Below are 17,673 nucleotides of genomic sequence, written 5' to 3' on the forward strand. Positions count from 1 at the left end.
CTTCTTCCTTCCCATCTTCCTTTGTGGTTAAGTGATTTTCTCTGGGAGTATGTTTCAATTACTCTCTTTTTATTTTTAGTATATCTATGACAACCTTTCATTTTGTGGTTACTACAAGGCTTACAAAAAATCTTAGAGCTATAACAAGTTACTTTAAACAGATGGAAACTTAACATTCAGCACAAAGAAAGGAAGCCAATAAAAAAAAGTTTAAAACTCTGCACTTTTACTCCATGCCTCCCATATTTTGGCTTTTTGTTGCCACAATTTACATCATTTTATATTGCCCATCCCCTAACAAATTGTTGTCATTATTTTTGGTAGCTCTATCTTTTAGTCTTCATACTAAAGATATTGTGGTTTACACACCACAATTACCATCTTAGAGTATAATAAATTTGTCTGTGTACTTACTCTCACCAGTGAGTTTTATACCTTCACATATTTTCTTATTGCATGTTAGCATCCTTTCCTTTCAGATGAAGAAATCCCTTTAGCGTTTCTTGTAAGACAAGTCTGGTGGTGATGACTTTAGCTTTTGTTTGTCTTGGAGTTTTATCTCCTCTTCATGTTTGAAGAATAGATTTGCTAAGTACAGTATTTTCAACTGGCAGTTATTTTCCTTTTGCCCCAACTTTTATAGCTTCCACATGAAGGACAGCATCCTAAGCCTCCTGGCTCTAACAGTAGAGGAGACTAGGCATACGTCTTTCTCTAGGTCACAGAACAAAGATGTGGTTTCCAAAGAGTGCACTCTCTGGGTGTAGTGTAGAAAAAAAGGCTGGAATGCACAGCCCCCATTTTTTTTCCAGAAGGGGTTTATTGCACTTTTTTTTTTTTTTTTTTTTTTTTTTTTTTTGACAGAGTCTTACTCTTGCTGCTTAGGCTGGAATGCAGTGGTGCAATCTTGGCTCATAGCAACCTCCCCATCCTGGGTTCTAGCAATTTTCCTGCCTCAGCCTCCTAAGTAGCAGGGATTACAGGCACCCACCACCACACCTGGCTACTTTTTGTATTTTTAGTAGAGACGGGGTTTCACCATGTTGGCCAGGCTAGTCCTGAACTCCTGACCTCAGGTGATCCACCTGCCTCGGCCTCCCAAAGTGCTGGGATTACAGGCATGAGTCACCATACCCAGCCTATTGCACATCTTTTTAAGTGGCTATTTGGCAGGGAGCTTCCGTTGAACTTGCATTGGTGAGCTAATGGGGTAGACAAACTGTAACCCTCCAAAAGCCTGAGCTGAAGGATGTCACCTCCTGAGCCTTTCCTCTAGCTCACTCCAGTGATTATTCCAAGTCCACCCATATTTTTTGGAGGTAGTTGATCCACGCACCAACTGCCATAACTTGTATAGTTCTCATAGAAGGGACTGTCTCTTTAATAACCTAGTTCTGGGAGTCAGTGGGGCTTTGCATTTCTGAGTGGCCCTAGACACTGGAAACAAACAGGCAAATATACAATTGGGCCAACTTCTAGTAGCTATCTCCCCCAGAGCACAGCCTAAACACCAGTACAGGCACTTGTCCCAGATTCTCTCCCTGGCTTAGTGCAGAGAGAACGGGAGATAAAGGTTCACACTCAGCTTCACCATAATGATAGAAGAAACTGAAATACACATCCAACACCCCCACATTTCCAGCTACACATAAAGTGTTTGGATTCTACCTTACTTGTCTTGGGGTCTTGACAGGACATGGCACATTCTGATCTCCAAGGGGCCACCAAAAACAGAGACAATAGTTTGGACAAACACAAGTAAGTAGGAGGCATCTTAAGATCTCTCACCAAATGAATTGGCGAGATTATTCTCCTTCACTCATTTAGATTTCATCTGAGAAAAGTTAACATTGCATAGTTAGGGCAGAAGTCACCAATCTGGATGCTAAATATTATATACGTCTCCTTCAACATATTCCAGTTTTCTTCCCCTATGTGATATATTTTTCTAAAAAATCAATTGCATTGGGTTCCAGGATACTCTTGTGCAATAAGACTTCCTTGATTCATTTGTACAAAATTGTGCCATTCTCCTTGAGACACATTTTGATCTGGTCAGTGTTTCTTGTCAACATGTACTCCACAGACATGGTCCTGCTCAGAAAATGAAAAACTTATTTCTTCCCAAGAGTACAAGAAGTGACCTAGCATTGCTGCCAGATAGCAGCAGAGCTGAAAAAGGCCAGTACAGTAAGTAAGATGGCAAGCCATCAAATACTAAAATATGTCTTTCATCCTTCCTTCCCACTGAGGCCATGTCTCATTTCTACCTCTTCCTAAGATATCCACCCACACCAGCATCTCCCAACTGTTAAATTGCTGCATAAAATACCCATGTTACAATGTATCTTGTTCTCTTAACTAAAATTTCTTCATTCTAGTCCCTGCCTTTCTCTTAACCTTATTACAATGATTACACATTGAAGAGGGAGAATAGTGTAAGATCAAGTCTGCAAATTAAACTATAGTCCTGATACTGGAATCCACAAACAGAAAATCTGAATTATAGATAAGCAAAGATTCAGATTCTGAAGCACAGAACACACTCTTAGATCTTGGGCATCTAATATCCTATCAATATTTAATCAAGAAAGAAGCAGGCAGATGACAGGGGTGGGGGGGGCAAGCAAGATAGAACAATAACTTTTATTAAATAATGACTTTGTACCAAAAACATTACTGACATTATTAATTGATCCATATAACAAATATTTGTTGGGAGTTTAGTTCTGCCACTGAACTGTAAAAGCATTATTCCCATTTTATGCCTGAGGAGTCAGAGCTACAGATCTAAAAAGTAATTCACCCAGTGTCCACAGGATTTCAACTCAGGTCCACACAAGAAAAGCTCGTGTTCGTTCTCATATGGCAAAGTGTGCAAGGAAGTAAAGTAATTTAAGAGACAAGAAAGATCAGAGGAAGAGAGCATTGAGGAAAAATTATGTAGCCCCATAATACCCTAAGTCTTCCAAAAAACCACTTTTTTTCAAATCATATTAGCCAACAATGTTTTAATATACTTTATAGACAATAAGTTTTTTTTACAATATTTTATATACTCATCTACCAATAGAAGTTTTCTAGGAATTCAACAATAAACCAACATTAAAAGCTTTCTAAAATAAATCACCAATTTCCAAGATAACCACAGGCCATCTTTAAAATACATTTATTATTATTATTTGAAAAGGTTTGTGGTTATGTTTCTTTAAAAAGCTGTTTGATTATATATGATGACATTTTTACAGGTGAAATGATTTGATGTCTAGGATTTTCTTCAAAATAAGGTAAGGGTACAGAAGATACATGATAGGTCATCAGTTGATAACTGGTGAGCTGGGTGACAAATAGACAAGATTGTTTTACTCCTTATTCTAAATAGTAAAAAATCTATCACCATGTTTGGGCACAAGCTTTCTCTCCAAGGAAATATTAAATATATTTTTCAGCACTTTTTCTATTTCTTCCTCATTCAGAGTCTTGAACTCTATCAGATCTGTATTGTCCTTATAAGTGAATCTCCTATAGGTGAGGGTGAAGCCCACCAAACAGTGAACCCCATCTGGGGTCTGCAAGGAACAAAATGATTTACTAGTAAACACAGATGCTGGAGATGTCTGCAGGTATGTATTCACAGACTCAAAATCTTCAATTGTTCGAGGCTCAAGAGTAAAGGAGTAGATTTTTCGGTATTTGCTGTCTTCTAGGAGATCAGAATTAAGAAATTCTTCATTTGGAATGTACTGTTCCCTTCTGATTTGGTCTAGATACCAGAATCCATTCTCTTCCGTCAATCGGAAGATGCAAGGCACCTGAGGCTGATCCTTCCCAGAAATTAACTCCAGAGGCTGCCACATCTGGTATGAGCGTCCAAACCCAGCGTCGACAATGTAGTTCCTGCCATCAATGGTCACCTGCAGGAGAAGGTGAATCATGCCAGTGCTGTATTTTTTGGCTGGAGTGCTGTAAACATACCCTCCCAAAATCGTGGTCTCAAAACCAATAGTGGTCAGAGCCCAGTACAGAAGATGATTGACCTGAAGACACCACCCACCCCGATTTCTTCTCACAACTTGATCAAAAATGGCCTCTAAGCCTAAGTCCATGGCTTCCCCACAATGGATGTTAAGGTTCTCAAAGGGAACAGCTCGGATCTGGTGCTGAAGAATGTCAGTTAATGTTTCCAAGTCCAATTTGTTCCTAGACTTCTTATAGCCAATTCTTTCAAAATATGCTTCAATGTCCATGATCCCCTAAGCAAGGAAAACAAAACGAAAGCAAATCATATTACTTTTACACTTGGATTTGAGTAGGCTAATTATGGCTATATTTTAAACATGTAAAAATACGATAGTTATAAGTATAATAATTATTTCTAGTGCTTTCATCGTATGAATTCCTTTTACACACGTAAGTTCAGTTAATAGTCCCAGAATCCTGTGAGAAATGTATTAGGTCTTCTTTCAAGTGTGAGAAGCTGGAAATCAAGATTAAATGATGAGTCAAATGATAAACAGCTTGTTCATGGTTCTCTTGGTGATTAATAAAAGAGAGATTCCAATTGGTATCCTTTAAAATAGCTTATAAACATCTTCTGATGTAGGCAGGAGAATCATGCAACAGAGTGTATAGTATCCGTGGTACCTGACCCACTCAATTTCCCTTTTAGCTGAGCCTTATACAAAGTTTCCCACTCAAAGAACTGTATTCCTTCACTCATCCATTGATTAACTCAAGAAATAGTTCACTGAATAGCTATAATGTGTTTCCTACTGATCTAGTGCTTGCTTACTCTCAAAAATCTTATATTTTAGTGGGAGTTGGAGTGACATATATAGGAAACTGAATACGCGGATAAAACATGCAATCTGTTAGATTGTAGTAAGTGCCCTGGGAAAACTAAAGTAAAGAAAGGACTCAGTAAGTGCACAGGGAGAGCTCCAATTTCAAATTAGTTGGTTAAAAACAAAACAACAACAAAAAAAACACTCACTAAGATTTGAAGGATGCCAGAGAATAAGGCCTAAGGATATGCGTGAGGAGGATTGTTCCAAGTAGGAGAACAGAAAATAACAAGGCCTTAAGCTGGAAACTGCCTTGAGCGTTCAAAAAACATTCAGGAAGCCAGGGTAATTGGAGCATATGAGTGAGAAGGAGAGTGGATTGAGATGAGATCTGACAGGCAACTGCAGCCTTGGAGCTAAGACTGGCATTCTGGCTTTTACTGTTAAGTGAAATGAGAAATGTAAATGAGAGAGGCCTGAGAGAAGGGTTGTAATTGAGCAATGTTTGCCACAATCAAAGCGATGTTTCCAGATACTGTATAGAGAATAGGCTGCCCATATTGCGCCTTATGGACAGTCACGTGAACTAGGTGGGACCAATTTGAACACATATGCTCTAGGACCAGTGCTTGCCTCATGGATAACATATGACCTAAGTAGATCTGAGACTTTATTGAGGAACTTTTGCTGAAACCTAAGCTTATACATTCTGCTACAAGGTAGAAGCTGGTGGGGTATTCATTCAAAGCTATTGGTGAGTAGAAGCTGGTGGTGTATTCATTCAAAGCTATTGGTGAGAACCTACTGAAGAACAACACTAACAAAGAGTTCACCAAGTTTACCAAGAAATGAAAAACAAGAGAAGGTAGAATGAGGAAAGACCTCAATGAAGCCAAAAGCTATCTTTTAACTTTCAGGTGACATGAACCAAAAAAAAATAAATGCCCCTTATTTTGTTAAATATTTTAGAAAAGGTTTTTGAAACCTGCCATCATAGTGTCTTAATCTTTTGAGACTTTGATTGCAACAGTGCTGTACAGACCTCAGGTATAACTCTTTTGTAATGTGGTATGGCCTGAGGATGACCTTGTACAAAGGGACCTGCCCCGAGAGGAATGGTGATAAGTGAAGCATCTCTTATTTTCCCTTCTCATAACATTTCTTCTATATTCTCCTATTTTTCCTTTCTGACCCAGCTATCCTCCCCATATTGCCAGTTTCCAACTTTCTCTGTTCTTGATGTCTACAACACAACATCATTTCTCCTAAATCTATTAGATTGCATTTCTTCTCATCCTAACTTCCACCAGCACCCTTTCGTAACATTTGGTCAAGCTCTAAAGTTCTACCACTCAGAGAGAGAACAAGTTGTATTTGGTCAGACAATGCCAACCCCTCTCTGCCCCCTCACCTAGAATTTGTACTGAGTATGTAAAGAAGAGAGAGAAGCTGATCTAAAAGGAAGAAGGCAGTTTATACATACCTGGACATTTGATTCTTGCTTAGAATATCATTCCTTAAGAAATTATTTTATATCTCTTTTATTTGGTATAACTTGTTTACAAGCATTTGTTTTCCTCTTTTTCTTTTTTTGTCTCTTGTACCCTCTCTGTTCCCCTCCCTCCACCCTTCCCCTCCTTTTATTTTTTATTTTTTTTTTTTTTTGAGACGGAGTCTTGCTCTTTCGCCCAGGCCAGAGTGCAGTGGCGCGATCTCGGCTCACTGCAAGCTCCGCCTCCCGGGTTCACACCAGCCATTCTCCTGCCTCAGCCTCCCAAGTAGCTGGGACCACAGGCGCCCGCCACCATGCCCGGCCAATTTTTTGTATTTTTAGTAGAGACGGGGTTTCACCGTGTTAGCCAGAATGGTCTCGATCTCCTGACCTCGTGATCCGCCGGCCTCGGCCTCCCAAAGTGCTGGGATTACCTTTTCTTTTTTTAAGATAAAGTGTTGATTTGGAATTTAGCAACTGCAAGTCCATTTGAAAGAAGTCAGTTTTGTTAGAGGCCTGGATAGAGCAATATGTTGTAACCAAATCACACTTGAACATTTTGTGGCTGAACATAAGAAATTGTGCATTATTAACGTTGTGCTTCAAGGTGGAATGCTGAAAGCATTTGGAAAGTAGTTGCCAGGAGAAGAGCTCACTGAAAACATTATTAGCTTTATATATCCACTTGTAGAATCTCTGTGCAGTGATACATCCCTCCCTTTCATCTTGATCATAAATATAAGACTTAAAGGAGGCAGAGTGAACGTGCTTAGGAAGCCCACTGAGAGCTCTCAGAAAGGCACTTAATACCTTTCTTAGTAAGTTGGAAGTAGGTTGATCTTCAGTTTTAATCCAGAAGACAGAATGCTGCTTCTTCCTGGCTTGAATTCTAGAAATAAGAGAAAAGACCGTTAGAAATATATAACATGACTTCCTTGAAAACAAAATAATAGTTTTGTAGACCGTAAATTATGAAGATGTCCTAAAAATCACAAAACGGAGGGAAGGGACTGCACAGTAAAGCAAACATTTGAGTTGTATAAGAAAGTGTGTGGAAACTGTAACTATGGAGATGGGAGCAACGCTGATGGGGTGGAGCCTTCTGGGTTAAAAACCTGGAAGCCGTGGAAGCCACCAGGAGCAGGGCTTCCGCAGGCTCCAGAGGCAACCCACCAGCTGATGAACTGTCATGAGATCAGCAAGGAAGGGTGAACCAAGTTCCATGCCCTCAATCACTACCATGACATATACCAAACACATCAAAGACCAGGATGTAGTGCTAGCACCTGGTCTTCCTCCAGGTACAACTATAATTGGGCATGTTGAGGTAGATAAACAAGGTAAGGCCCTTAATGTATGATGCAGCTCAAAAGAAAGAAGGACTATCTATATACAGAAGATCCGCCATCAGAGCATCTCTTGTCATAATCACCTCCCCTCACCTCCACTAAAGAAAACTGAGGAGTCTGTGAAAGGAAATTAAATTGTGGGACCCCCAAACTCATTTAGCCAAAGGGAAAAGTCAAGCTGGTAAGTGGGTCATGCAAACCTGCCTCCCCCTTTTGGTTCCTAAATAAGATGGCTACAAGATGAAAAGCCACACGCCTCCCCCGTATTTTGCCCACAAAGAAACTCCTAGTGAGCTGTTAAAACTTCGCCATGACAAGCAAATTGGGAGACATTAATATAATAATAAATCATGAGCTTACAACTGCCTTGTCACAGACACAACTATATCTCTGATAAATCCCACCTGATTTAGAAAGCCCATTTCTCAGAGTAATGAAAGAATTAACATGGTGGCTGTGTCTAATAAAATGATCTCCTGTTTTAAGTCCAAACCTATACCTTACCGTTCCATCGGGTTCAGCTCCCGCCGCAGGCTCTAAGTGTATGTGACATGCTCTGTAGGTACCATATGTTTCTTATATGCCCTGGGGCCCCTGTCAATCTTTTGAGCTGTGATCTCCTCAACATCCATAATGCCCATGTCTTTTTCTCATCAAAACGTGAACTTTTTTTAGAATTGGGGCCAGGAGGCCAAAAATACCGAATTACAAAATGTCCTGACAACATACCACAATTTAGTAGTGTTGAATTTAGTAGTGTTGAAACATCATCTTGTGGCCGGGAATATGAAATGGAGACACAGAAGGAAATAATAGAGGAGAAGAGAAAACACTGGAATAAAGAGGAGGAAACAGTGAAACTCCTTTTAGCTTCCCCAGTCTTCCTGTTAACACCAGAAGAGGAACCCTTGCTCAAGGATGTCCCCTCCCACTTATGGTCTCAGTCAATACAGATATAGGGAAAATATTCTCAGCCACTCCAATAAAGGTAGAGATAAATCCAAAGAAACCCCTGCCTAGCCTTAAACAATACCCTCTATGACAGGAAGCTGCAAATGGAATTGCCCCTATTATACAAGACTATCTAAAAAGGGGCTCATTATTCCCTGCACGAGCCCCTGCAATAGCCCTGTATTCCTTGTAAAGAAACAAAGCAGAAGAAAATGGAGATTTGTACAGGACTTGAGGGCAATAAACAATATTGTAATACCCAAGCACCCAGTGGTCCCCAACCCACATACTGTTCTATCAGCTATACTCACTACCAGCCAGTATTTCTCAGCTGTGAATCTCTGCAGTGCCTTTTTCAGTATTCCTGTAGAGCCAGACAGCCATATTTGTTTGCTTTTACTTGGAAAGAATGGCAATATATGTGGGCTGTCATGCCCCGAGGGTACACAGAAAGTCCCACTTACTTTTCCCAAATACTAAAAGCTGATTTAAAGGATTTAATTTTTCCCCAGGGCTCAACACTCATTCAGTATGTGGATGACCTTCTCCTTTGTCCAGGCGCAGCATCTTCCTCCCAGGAAGATAGTCTATATTTACTCAGCCAGCAAGGGACGCAAAGTGTCTGAAGACAAACTTCAGCTGTGCTTACCGGAAGTTAAGTATTTGGGGCATATTATCTTGGTCAAAGGCCTGAGTATTAACCCTGACAAAGTGAGAGAAATTTTAGCTTTCCCAATGTCCATCACCAAGAAACAACTTAGAGGATTTTGGGGACTGGCAGGCTGTTGTAGAAACTAGATACCAAATTTCTCCTTTATGGCTTACCCTCCATATGCATACCTAAAAAATGAACAACCTGATCTCATCATGGGGACTCCAGAGGGACAACCAGCTATATAACAAATAAAGGAAATTCTCACTAATTCCCCAGCCTCACGGCACCCAAACTACAAGTTGCCTTTCTCCCTTTTTGTATGTGAAACTGAAGGTACTCCATCTGGGGTACTGACCCAGAAACATGGTGATCATCAGAGACTTGTAGGCTATTATAGCCAACAGCGGGACCCTGTGGCTGGAGGGCTGCCTCCTTGTGTAAGAGTAGTAACAGCCATGGCCCTTCTGTACAAGTCTGTTGAAGAAATAATTATGGGTTCCCCCCTTATCATTTTTGTGCCACATCCTATTGAGACCCTTCTAAATTCTCATCATACCCACTATCTGTCTGTCAACTGGTTAGCCTCTTATGAAATTTTCATTTTATCATCTCCCAATATTACTATTTCCTGCTCTATCGTCTTAATCCAGCCACTCTCTTGCGAGGCCCTTCCAACAAGACCCCTCATGACTGTGTTCTGATGACTGACCAACTTATCCCCAATACAGACCTGTAAGAGATGCCACTGGATAATGCTGAGATAGAATGGTATACAGATGGGTCTTATTTAAGATGAGAAAATGGAAATTTTGGAGCAGGATATGCTGTGGTTTCCTTACTAGAGGTAACTGAAGCCAGTCCTCTTCCCCTTGCCAGATTGGTTCAAGTAGCCAAATTGATTGCCCTGACTGGAGCTTGTCAAGTGGCAAAAGACAAGGCTGCAAACATTTACACTGACAGCCTACACTTTTGGGGTTTCTCATAACTTTGGGATGCTATGGAAAGAGAGAGGATATTTAAGCTCCTCAGGGCAACCCATAGAAAATGGGCAGCAGGTATCAGAGCTGTTAGAAGCTACTCTAAAACCAAAACGTTTGGCAATTATAAAAATCCCAGGTCACTCAAAATTAGACACCACAGAAAGTCAGGGTAACCAACTGACTGAAACCACAGCTAAAAGAGTAGCATCTGAGCCACCAGGTATGTTATGTAAAATGCAGAGTCCTTGCATTTTTCCTCTGCCCCTTTTGTTTATGTCATCTCATGCAAAAAAATGCACATTCACTGAGCCAAAGGCCATGAATGACTATTTTCCCTACCCGGCTCTTAGATGAAAACTGTGCTTCTCGATATCCCATCCTTCCCCTTTAAATTTGCAGTCCTCAAAATCATCTTCGGAGAAAGGCATAGACCTGTCTCCCAGGCCCACATCCTTAACTTTGGCAAATAAATCTCCTAAAACGATTGAGACTAGTCCCATCATTTTCCTAGACTGACAAGTGTACGCCAACCCCAGCTGGACATCTCACCAGCCGCACCAGATTCAAGCAACAAATAAAAGGTGGAAATAGAGCGATACATACATGAAAATGATGAGAACAAACAAAATGAAAATACTATGAGATTGGGATTAGAAGAAAAGACATAACATGCAAAAGTTACATACAAAAAAACCACAACCAATTCAAGAAGAAAAATAAACTGAAAAAAAAAAAATTTGTACAGGTATCTGGGGCTATGGACCGTGTAAAATAAACTCAATAAAAAACAGCTAAAAATAAAATGATAAAATAATAGTTTTATGAAAAGAAAGATTTCATACCTTAGAATACTAATTAAGGACAGGAATGGGACTAATTAATCAACAGAATACATAATGATGAACAGAAAGGAGCTATATAGATACAATATCGTATCACATTGCTTATGTGGCAGAAAACTTGATATTCCTACTAAAGGCTAATGAAATGATAAAGCAATTAAGATAGAGTAAAATAGAAAGCAGACAAGGACAAGCCAATGCAAAGACAATTGGTGCTCCAAAGTGCAGAACGCAAAAAGTGCAATAGAAAAATGTATGGCACTATTCACAATAGCAAAGACAGAATCAACCTAAATGCCCATCAATGACAGATTGGATAAAGAAAATGTAGCACTTATACACCATGGAATATTATGCAGCCACTAAAAAGAACAAGATCATGTCTTCACAATAGCAAAGACACAGAATCAACCTAAATGCCCATCAATGACAGACTGGATAAAGAAAATGTGGTCCTTATACACTATGGAATACTATGCAGCCACTAAAATGAACAAGATCCTGTCTTTCATGGAAACATGGACGGAGCTGGAAGCTATTATCCTTAGCAAACTAACATAGGAGCAGGAAATGAAATAATACATGTTCCTACTTATAAGTGGGAGCTAAATGATGAGAATTAATACAAAGAAGCAAACAGCACACACTGGGGCCTTTCACAGGTTGGAGGGTGGGAGCAGGGAGAGGATCAGGAAAAATTACTAATGGGTACTAGGCTTAATACCTGGGTGATAAAATCTGTACAACAAACCCCCATGACACAAGTTTACCTGTATAACAAACCTGTACATGTACCCCAGGATTTAAAAGTTAAGAAAAATGTATGTAAAGATAAATATTTTCCTGAAATGATGAAAAAATTCTGGGAAAGTTCGATACATGTTTGCCACTGGAATATATTTTTGTTAAATTATTAAAAGTCTAAAGACAACTACTCAAGCATCTGGCAGAGAAAGAAAATATTTCATGAAAGAGAAAACATCAGGGCAGCAAGAGAATGTTACAGAAAAATATCCACTGGTGAAGTAATAGAAGTATATCTTCAAAGTATTGAAGGGAAAGGGTTTGCTCCAAATATTCTGGCTAGTATTTCACTTGATCATAAAGGCAACATGAATATAAAGGTAATATCAAACATAAAAGAGCTTGAGAAATGCAATAACTGAGCTATCTGGATAGTTTTGGTTTGATGGCCAGTGAACAAGTAGATGAATATGAAAACCAAAAAGTAGAGAGGTCACATTAAAGGAGTGTTGGTGAACACTGACTCCTTTCAATACAGAACAAAGAGTAGAAAAGTTAAGAGAGTTATGGCTTTTGAACGAGCCATTTTGGCTTATATGGAGATAGAAATATGATGTTAAGGCCGGGCGCGGTTGCTCACGCCTGTAATCCCAGCACTTTGGGAGGCCCAGGAGGGCGGATCACGAGGTCAGGAGATCGAGACCATCCTGGCTAACACGGCGAAACCCCATCTCTACTAAAAATACAAAAAATTAGCCAGGCGCAGTGGCGGGTGCCTGTAGTCCCAGCTACTCGGGAGGCTGAGGCAGGAGAATGGCGTGAACCCGGGAGGCGGAGCTTGCAGTGAGCCGAGATAGCGCCACTGAACTCTAGCCTGGGTGAAAGAGTGAGACTCTGTCTCAGAAAAAAAAAGAAATACGACGTTAAAAATTCAATCTGAAGATCAACAAAGACTAGAGTCTAGGAGAGTCCAATCCAGTACTGTCAACACCGGAATTGTTAAAAGATAATTTTTTAGGTATAACATTTTTTAAAGTTTACTTGAACAGACAGCAATTCATGAGCCAGGCAGCACCAGACCACAGGTGGCTCAATGCTCTGCTGAGGAAAGGGGAGGGCAGGAGAGAAACCTTTATAAAATGTTCACAAGAGTGAGACAAAGAAAAGCTATTTGGTTGGTTAGAGTGAAAAGTCCCTAGTTAGAGGTTAGTTGACAGTTTCTGATTGGTGAAGTCTCTAGTTTTCTACTGTTTACTGGTAAACAGTAAAATGAATGAAAATGAAACCACAGGAGTCACCCAGTCTGATGGCCCGCCAATGAAAAGATTTTTAACAGAACATATTCTGGTTAAATTATTGAAATGTAAAGGCAAGATGTATCTAGGTATAATAAAATAAGGAGGGGTAGCGCTTGAAGGTAATTGGAGAGTGCATTCCCTGTCTAAAGTTTTTTAGACAAAAAACATTGAAAAAAATACTTATATACAATGACTCAAATGAGACCCCTTAGACCTACTGGGTCTTGGCGCAATGGCTGACGCCTGTAATCCCAGCAATTTGGGAGGCCAAGGCGAGTGGATCACTTGAGGTCAGGAGTTTGAGACCAGCCTGGCCAACACGGTGAATCTCCATCTCTAATAAAAAATTAAAAAAAAAAAAAAAAGGCCAGGTGTGGTGGCACATGCCTATAGTCCCAGCTATTTGAGAGGCTGAGGCAGGAGAATCACTTGAACCTGGGAGGTGGAGGTTGCAGTGAGCTGAGATCGTGCCACTGCACTCTAGCCTGAGCAATAGAGTGAGACTCTGTCTGAAAAAAGAAAAAAACCTATTGGTTTCCACTGTAGGTACGGAAGGACATAAAATAGAGCCTGCTCAGGGTACCTAACAGGGAAGACGGGGCTGACTGGCAAGGATTCAGGACTGGGGTTAGCGCAGGAAGAATACTTTCAATAACTTACCTGGATCCCTTCAGATCTCTTTTCCCATCTCGCAGTGCCCCTGGCCTGCCTTCTATGTTCTTCTACTTTCGGACCTGTACCCTAGACTCTCTTTGGAGGACTCCCAAGGGCTCCTGAAGCTGCTTTGCCCTCCTTTGCAGAGAGCTAGAGGTGCCAGGGATTTATGTCCTGGCAGGGCAGTGCTGGATCAATGACTTAGTAGGAGGTCTGGAAAGCCTAGTGCCTTTGCCTTGAGTCTGGACACACTTTGGAGTTGCAATTCACATCCAGGCTGCAGCTGGGGCTCTCCCAGCACTTCCTTCAGTCACTCGCACATGGATTCTTGTCTTGGTGTGTGGTTTGGGGGAACCTGACTTAAGTCACGTTTGTGGACATTTTGGAGAGCTGTGTAAAAGAAAGGTAAGATATACAGAATAAGGCAACTTCTAGAGGGTCCTGAATGTTGAGCAAAATGCTTATGTTTTTCTGCAGAGTTCATGAATGTTGTTTAGTTGAAGGATCAATATTCAACGGTTGACCAACTATTGTGATTTATCCCTACGTGATTTGGCACTTCAATAATCACATTCTTGGACTGGTACCCCTGGAGAGTAGGTTGATACGCAGAACTCATTGTTCAATTCCAGGTCTCTAGAATCTATATATGTTAAATATACAGCAGTGGTTTTCTTTTTCTTTATCGCTAAAGAAACCTTTATTCTTTCTCTTAAAAAAGTTACAAACAAGAGCCCAACACAGACTAATTAAAAGCAGATTCACCCAGAGGTAGCCTGCCTGTGAGATAGGGCTCTTATGCCTTAAGGCTACAGTCAGCACAAGTACAATTGTGGACTGAGATAAAATCATCTACACCTGCTGCATAGATTTCTGGCATTAATGATTAGAAGAATTAATAAGGAGAGCCAATGAGTGGCTTTTCTTTCTGTGTTTTTTCTTTTCTTTTCTTTTCCTATTCCTTCTCTTTTGTTTTGTCTCTACCACCATGAAGGAAGGGCATGGAATGCCACTAAATTGACACTACAACCAAGCCCCCTCCTAAGCCAGCTCATTGAGTCTCTGGATGATAAGGGGTTGCTGGACTAGCCACACCCAAAGACCATCATTCAACAGTTGTTCCTGTCCAGAAGGCCACTCACTGCTGCCATTTAATGCCGACTGGGGCCAGGCAGGTGGTGGGGGGTACTTGTAGCAGGGCCAGGAAAGCAAATCTAAAGAAAAACAGCTGCTACTGCTGAAGATGGCAAGGGCCAGACAAAATAAGTCTCTGGGCAGCGTGCAGGTAGAAAGTTGACAGTTAAAAAGTTCCTTTTGAGGAGGAAGGTGGTGTCACCTGTTTTGTGTTTCAAGCATTGAAGAGCAAACAGTATGTCTGATTTTTTGTTTGTTTGTTTTTTAATTAGAAAAGAGCAAACAAGTATACCATTGTAGTGGGCATCGTGTCAGGGCATGGGAGGAGCATCCAGGGTAGAAAGCCCGTTGGGCCCTCAGCTCCTGGGGCTGTCTGTCTAGGCCAGTCTCCTCTCTTCTGTGGAATTCTGCAAGTCCATGTTCAGGGGGTGATGCTCTCAGTCTGACAGTGAAGGAGTTAACTTTTTTGTCATTCATGCCTCCTGGAGACCCTCTTCACTAAGGAAACTTTGGCCATAATAAAACTTCGTCCCTGGTGTGGGGGCTCACGCCTGTAATCCCAGCACTTTGGGAGGCGGAGGCGGGTGGATCACGTGAGGTCAGGAGTTCGAGATGAGCCTAGCCAAGATGGTGAAATCCCATCTCTACTAAAAATACAAAACTCAACCCCATCTCTACTAAAAATAGAAAAATTAGCCAGCCACAGTGGTGGGTGCCTGTAATCCCGGCTACTCAGGAGGCTGAGGCAGGAGAATCACTTGGACTCAGGAGGAGGAGGTTGCAGTGAGCTGAGATGATGCCACTGCACTCTAGCCTGGGCAGCTGGGCAAGGCTCTGTCTCAAAAAAACAAAAACTTCCCTCTGGAATTCCCATAGGCATTGCAAACAACAGAATTCAATCTTCCTGGACATCCAGGATCATTAGGGGCTTTTTATCAGCTAGTGCAAGAGGAGCAGGAATTATTACGAGCTTGCTGCCTGTAGGACTACCTGGGTCCTTTGGGACACAAGCCACTGGGGTCAGAGGAGGGTGAGCATCACTGTTACAAGTAACCAAGAGGGAAATCCTGTTGAGAAAGTTGCCTTAAACACATTAGCTATCTTTTAATACACGTATTTAATCCTCACAACAACTCCTTTAAGCAAGCAGTACTCAAAGCTCCATTTTACTGAAAAAGAAACTGAGTTTTAGGGAAACTAAGTGACTAGGCCAAGTTCTCACAGCTATAAAGTGGCTGTGACTCTAAACCCAACAGTTTCAGTCAAGGACCTGTAACTGCCACCACTAAGCTGTGGAGTAGTGACAGCATTAGCTTCCAAGTATGTGCCAGCCACACTTTCTGAACAACCTTATACTTGAAATGTAGACATCGTGTAGAATCTACTCTCCTGTACTCACACTTGAGATAGGATTAAACCCCAATTTCAAAGTACGCTGCAAGTCCCTTACAGAGTTCCACTTACCAGGTTATTTCAGCAGGCGACCAGGAATTTGAATGCAATCCTGCCACATCCAATGCCTATAAGGAAGTGCTCTCACTTTCAAAGTCTGCAGGGGAAGTGCTCTCATTGGATGTCCAAGTGGCCCCACCCCCAGGGTCACATTAGGGTTACCCCAGGGAGCTCTGGGAAATGTAGTTGCAGGGCCTCAGGTTGCTCCTGTGGACCTCTTATTCACATCTCTCCATTAAAAAAGTGTGGAGAGTTGTATTGTCCGATTATCCCCATGCCACTGACTGGGAGGACTGTGCTCTTATATTTCACCTGGTTCTAGCTCTCTGGGAGCCTGACACAAGATGTCCCATGTGTGATGTGGAACATGAGAGCTTGGAACAGGTCCAGGAAAAGCAGAACTGGTAACCTAGAGGCGGCAAAAGAGGCAGATGGAAGGCTTTAATCACACTCCAAGTTTATGGCATACTTTCTTCATCAATCCCCATTAGGCCTCTTTAAAAAATTTTCCTTCCCTTCGTCCATCATCCTCATTCCCACTGGCTCCTCTACCTGAAGGCCCTGGGCAATGTGTCTGAAAGAGCTCCATGTGTGTGGTATGAGGGTGATATATGTCATATGGCTTTGTTTATGCTGGTGTTTTTTCTTTACATTCGTGATATTGATCTATAACTCTTGCTGTTTCTTATGCATTTTTCTCTATACAACATAATTTTTGTTTCTTTATTGACACAATATACATGTTTATAGGGTACAATGTGATGTTCTGATACATGTGTACATTGTGTAATGATCAAATGATAATTGGCACATCTATCACTTCAAACATTTATCATTTCTTTGTTTTGAGAACATTCCACGAGTGAGTGTTGCATTGTGCTTCGGCACGTACTGTTCTAGAACATGCCTCTGGCATCCTGCCACGTGAACTCAGGACTCTATGGGAAGGCTTTCTCTTGGCATGTCCTCAGGCAGGCTAGACAGACTTGAAAACTACGGGTCTGGGACCACTACTCAGCCCAAGGTGATGGGAGTTGGAGGCTAAATATCTTTGTGCTGTACCTGGTCAGGTGGAATTACTCTCAGGCTTGTATAACACTGCCTCCTAGTGTTGTCCAGTGGAATTATGCTCCCTTTGTCCACAGGTAACTTGCCAATGATGCACCCTTTATTGATTCTCAAACTGCCCTGGTCTCACTGTCCCACTCCTGCACTGGTGCGTCCTTAAATCATCTCCCAAATAATCTACCTGAATGCAAATCCTTGTTTTAGGGTCTGGCCGAAGGCCACTTTAGTTAGGTGGTTGTGAAGTGGACTGGAACTTGGATTCCTCCTGCT

At 41.3% G+C, this 17,673-nt stretch overlaps 1 protein-coding gene across 4 annotated transcripts; it reads right to left on the reverse strand.

Moving 5' to 3' along the window:
- Positions 1–2,614: 2,614 nt before the first annotated feature.
- Positions 2,615–16,440, reverse strand: NAT1 (N-acetyltransferase 1). 4 transcript variants are annotated; one of them, XM_055286770.2, is made up of 4 exons: positions 16,348–16,440; positions 13,756–14,139; positions 7,087–7,165; positions 2,615–4,253 (listed from the first exon to the last, which is right to left on the reverse strand). In XM_055286770.2, exon 4 carries the CDS (start codon positions 4,245–4,247, stop codon positions 3,375–3,377), a length of 873 nt encoding a protein of 290 aa, XP_055142745.1. In that variant the 5' UTR covers positions 4,248–4,253; positions 7,087–7,165; positions 13,756–14,139; positions 16,348–16,440; the 3' UTR covers positions 2,615–3,374. The 4 variants fall into 4 exon arrangements, with proteins under 4 accessions (XP_055142745.1, XP_055142752.1, XP_055142760.1 ...); XM_055286777.2 differs by lacking the exon at positions 13,756–14,139; XM_055286785.2 differs by lacking the exons at positions 13,756–14,139; positions 16,348–16,440 and adding an exon at positions 9,587–10,277.
- Positions 16,441–17,673: the final 1,233 nt, after the last annotated feature.

This window comes from Symphalangus syndactylus, chromosome 1, assembly GCF_028878055.3.
Source record: "Symphalangus syndactylus isolate Jambi chromosome 1, NHGRI_mSymSyn1-v2.1_pri, whole genome shotgun sequence".
Taxonomy (NCBI): Eukaryota; Metazoa; Chordata; class Mammalia; order Primates; family Hylobatidae; genus Symphalangus; species Symphalangus syndactylus.

What these genes read in the sequence shown, in the direction of transcription:
- NAT1 (XM_055286777.2), bottom strand. Translation starts at nt 4,247, where the DNA reads ATGGACATTGAAGCATATTTTGAAAGAATTGGCTATAAGAAGTCTAGG.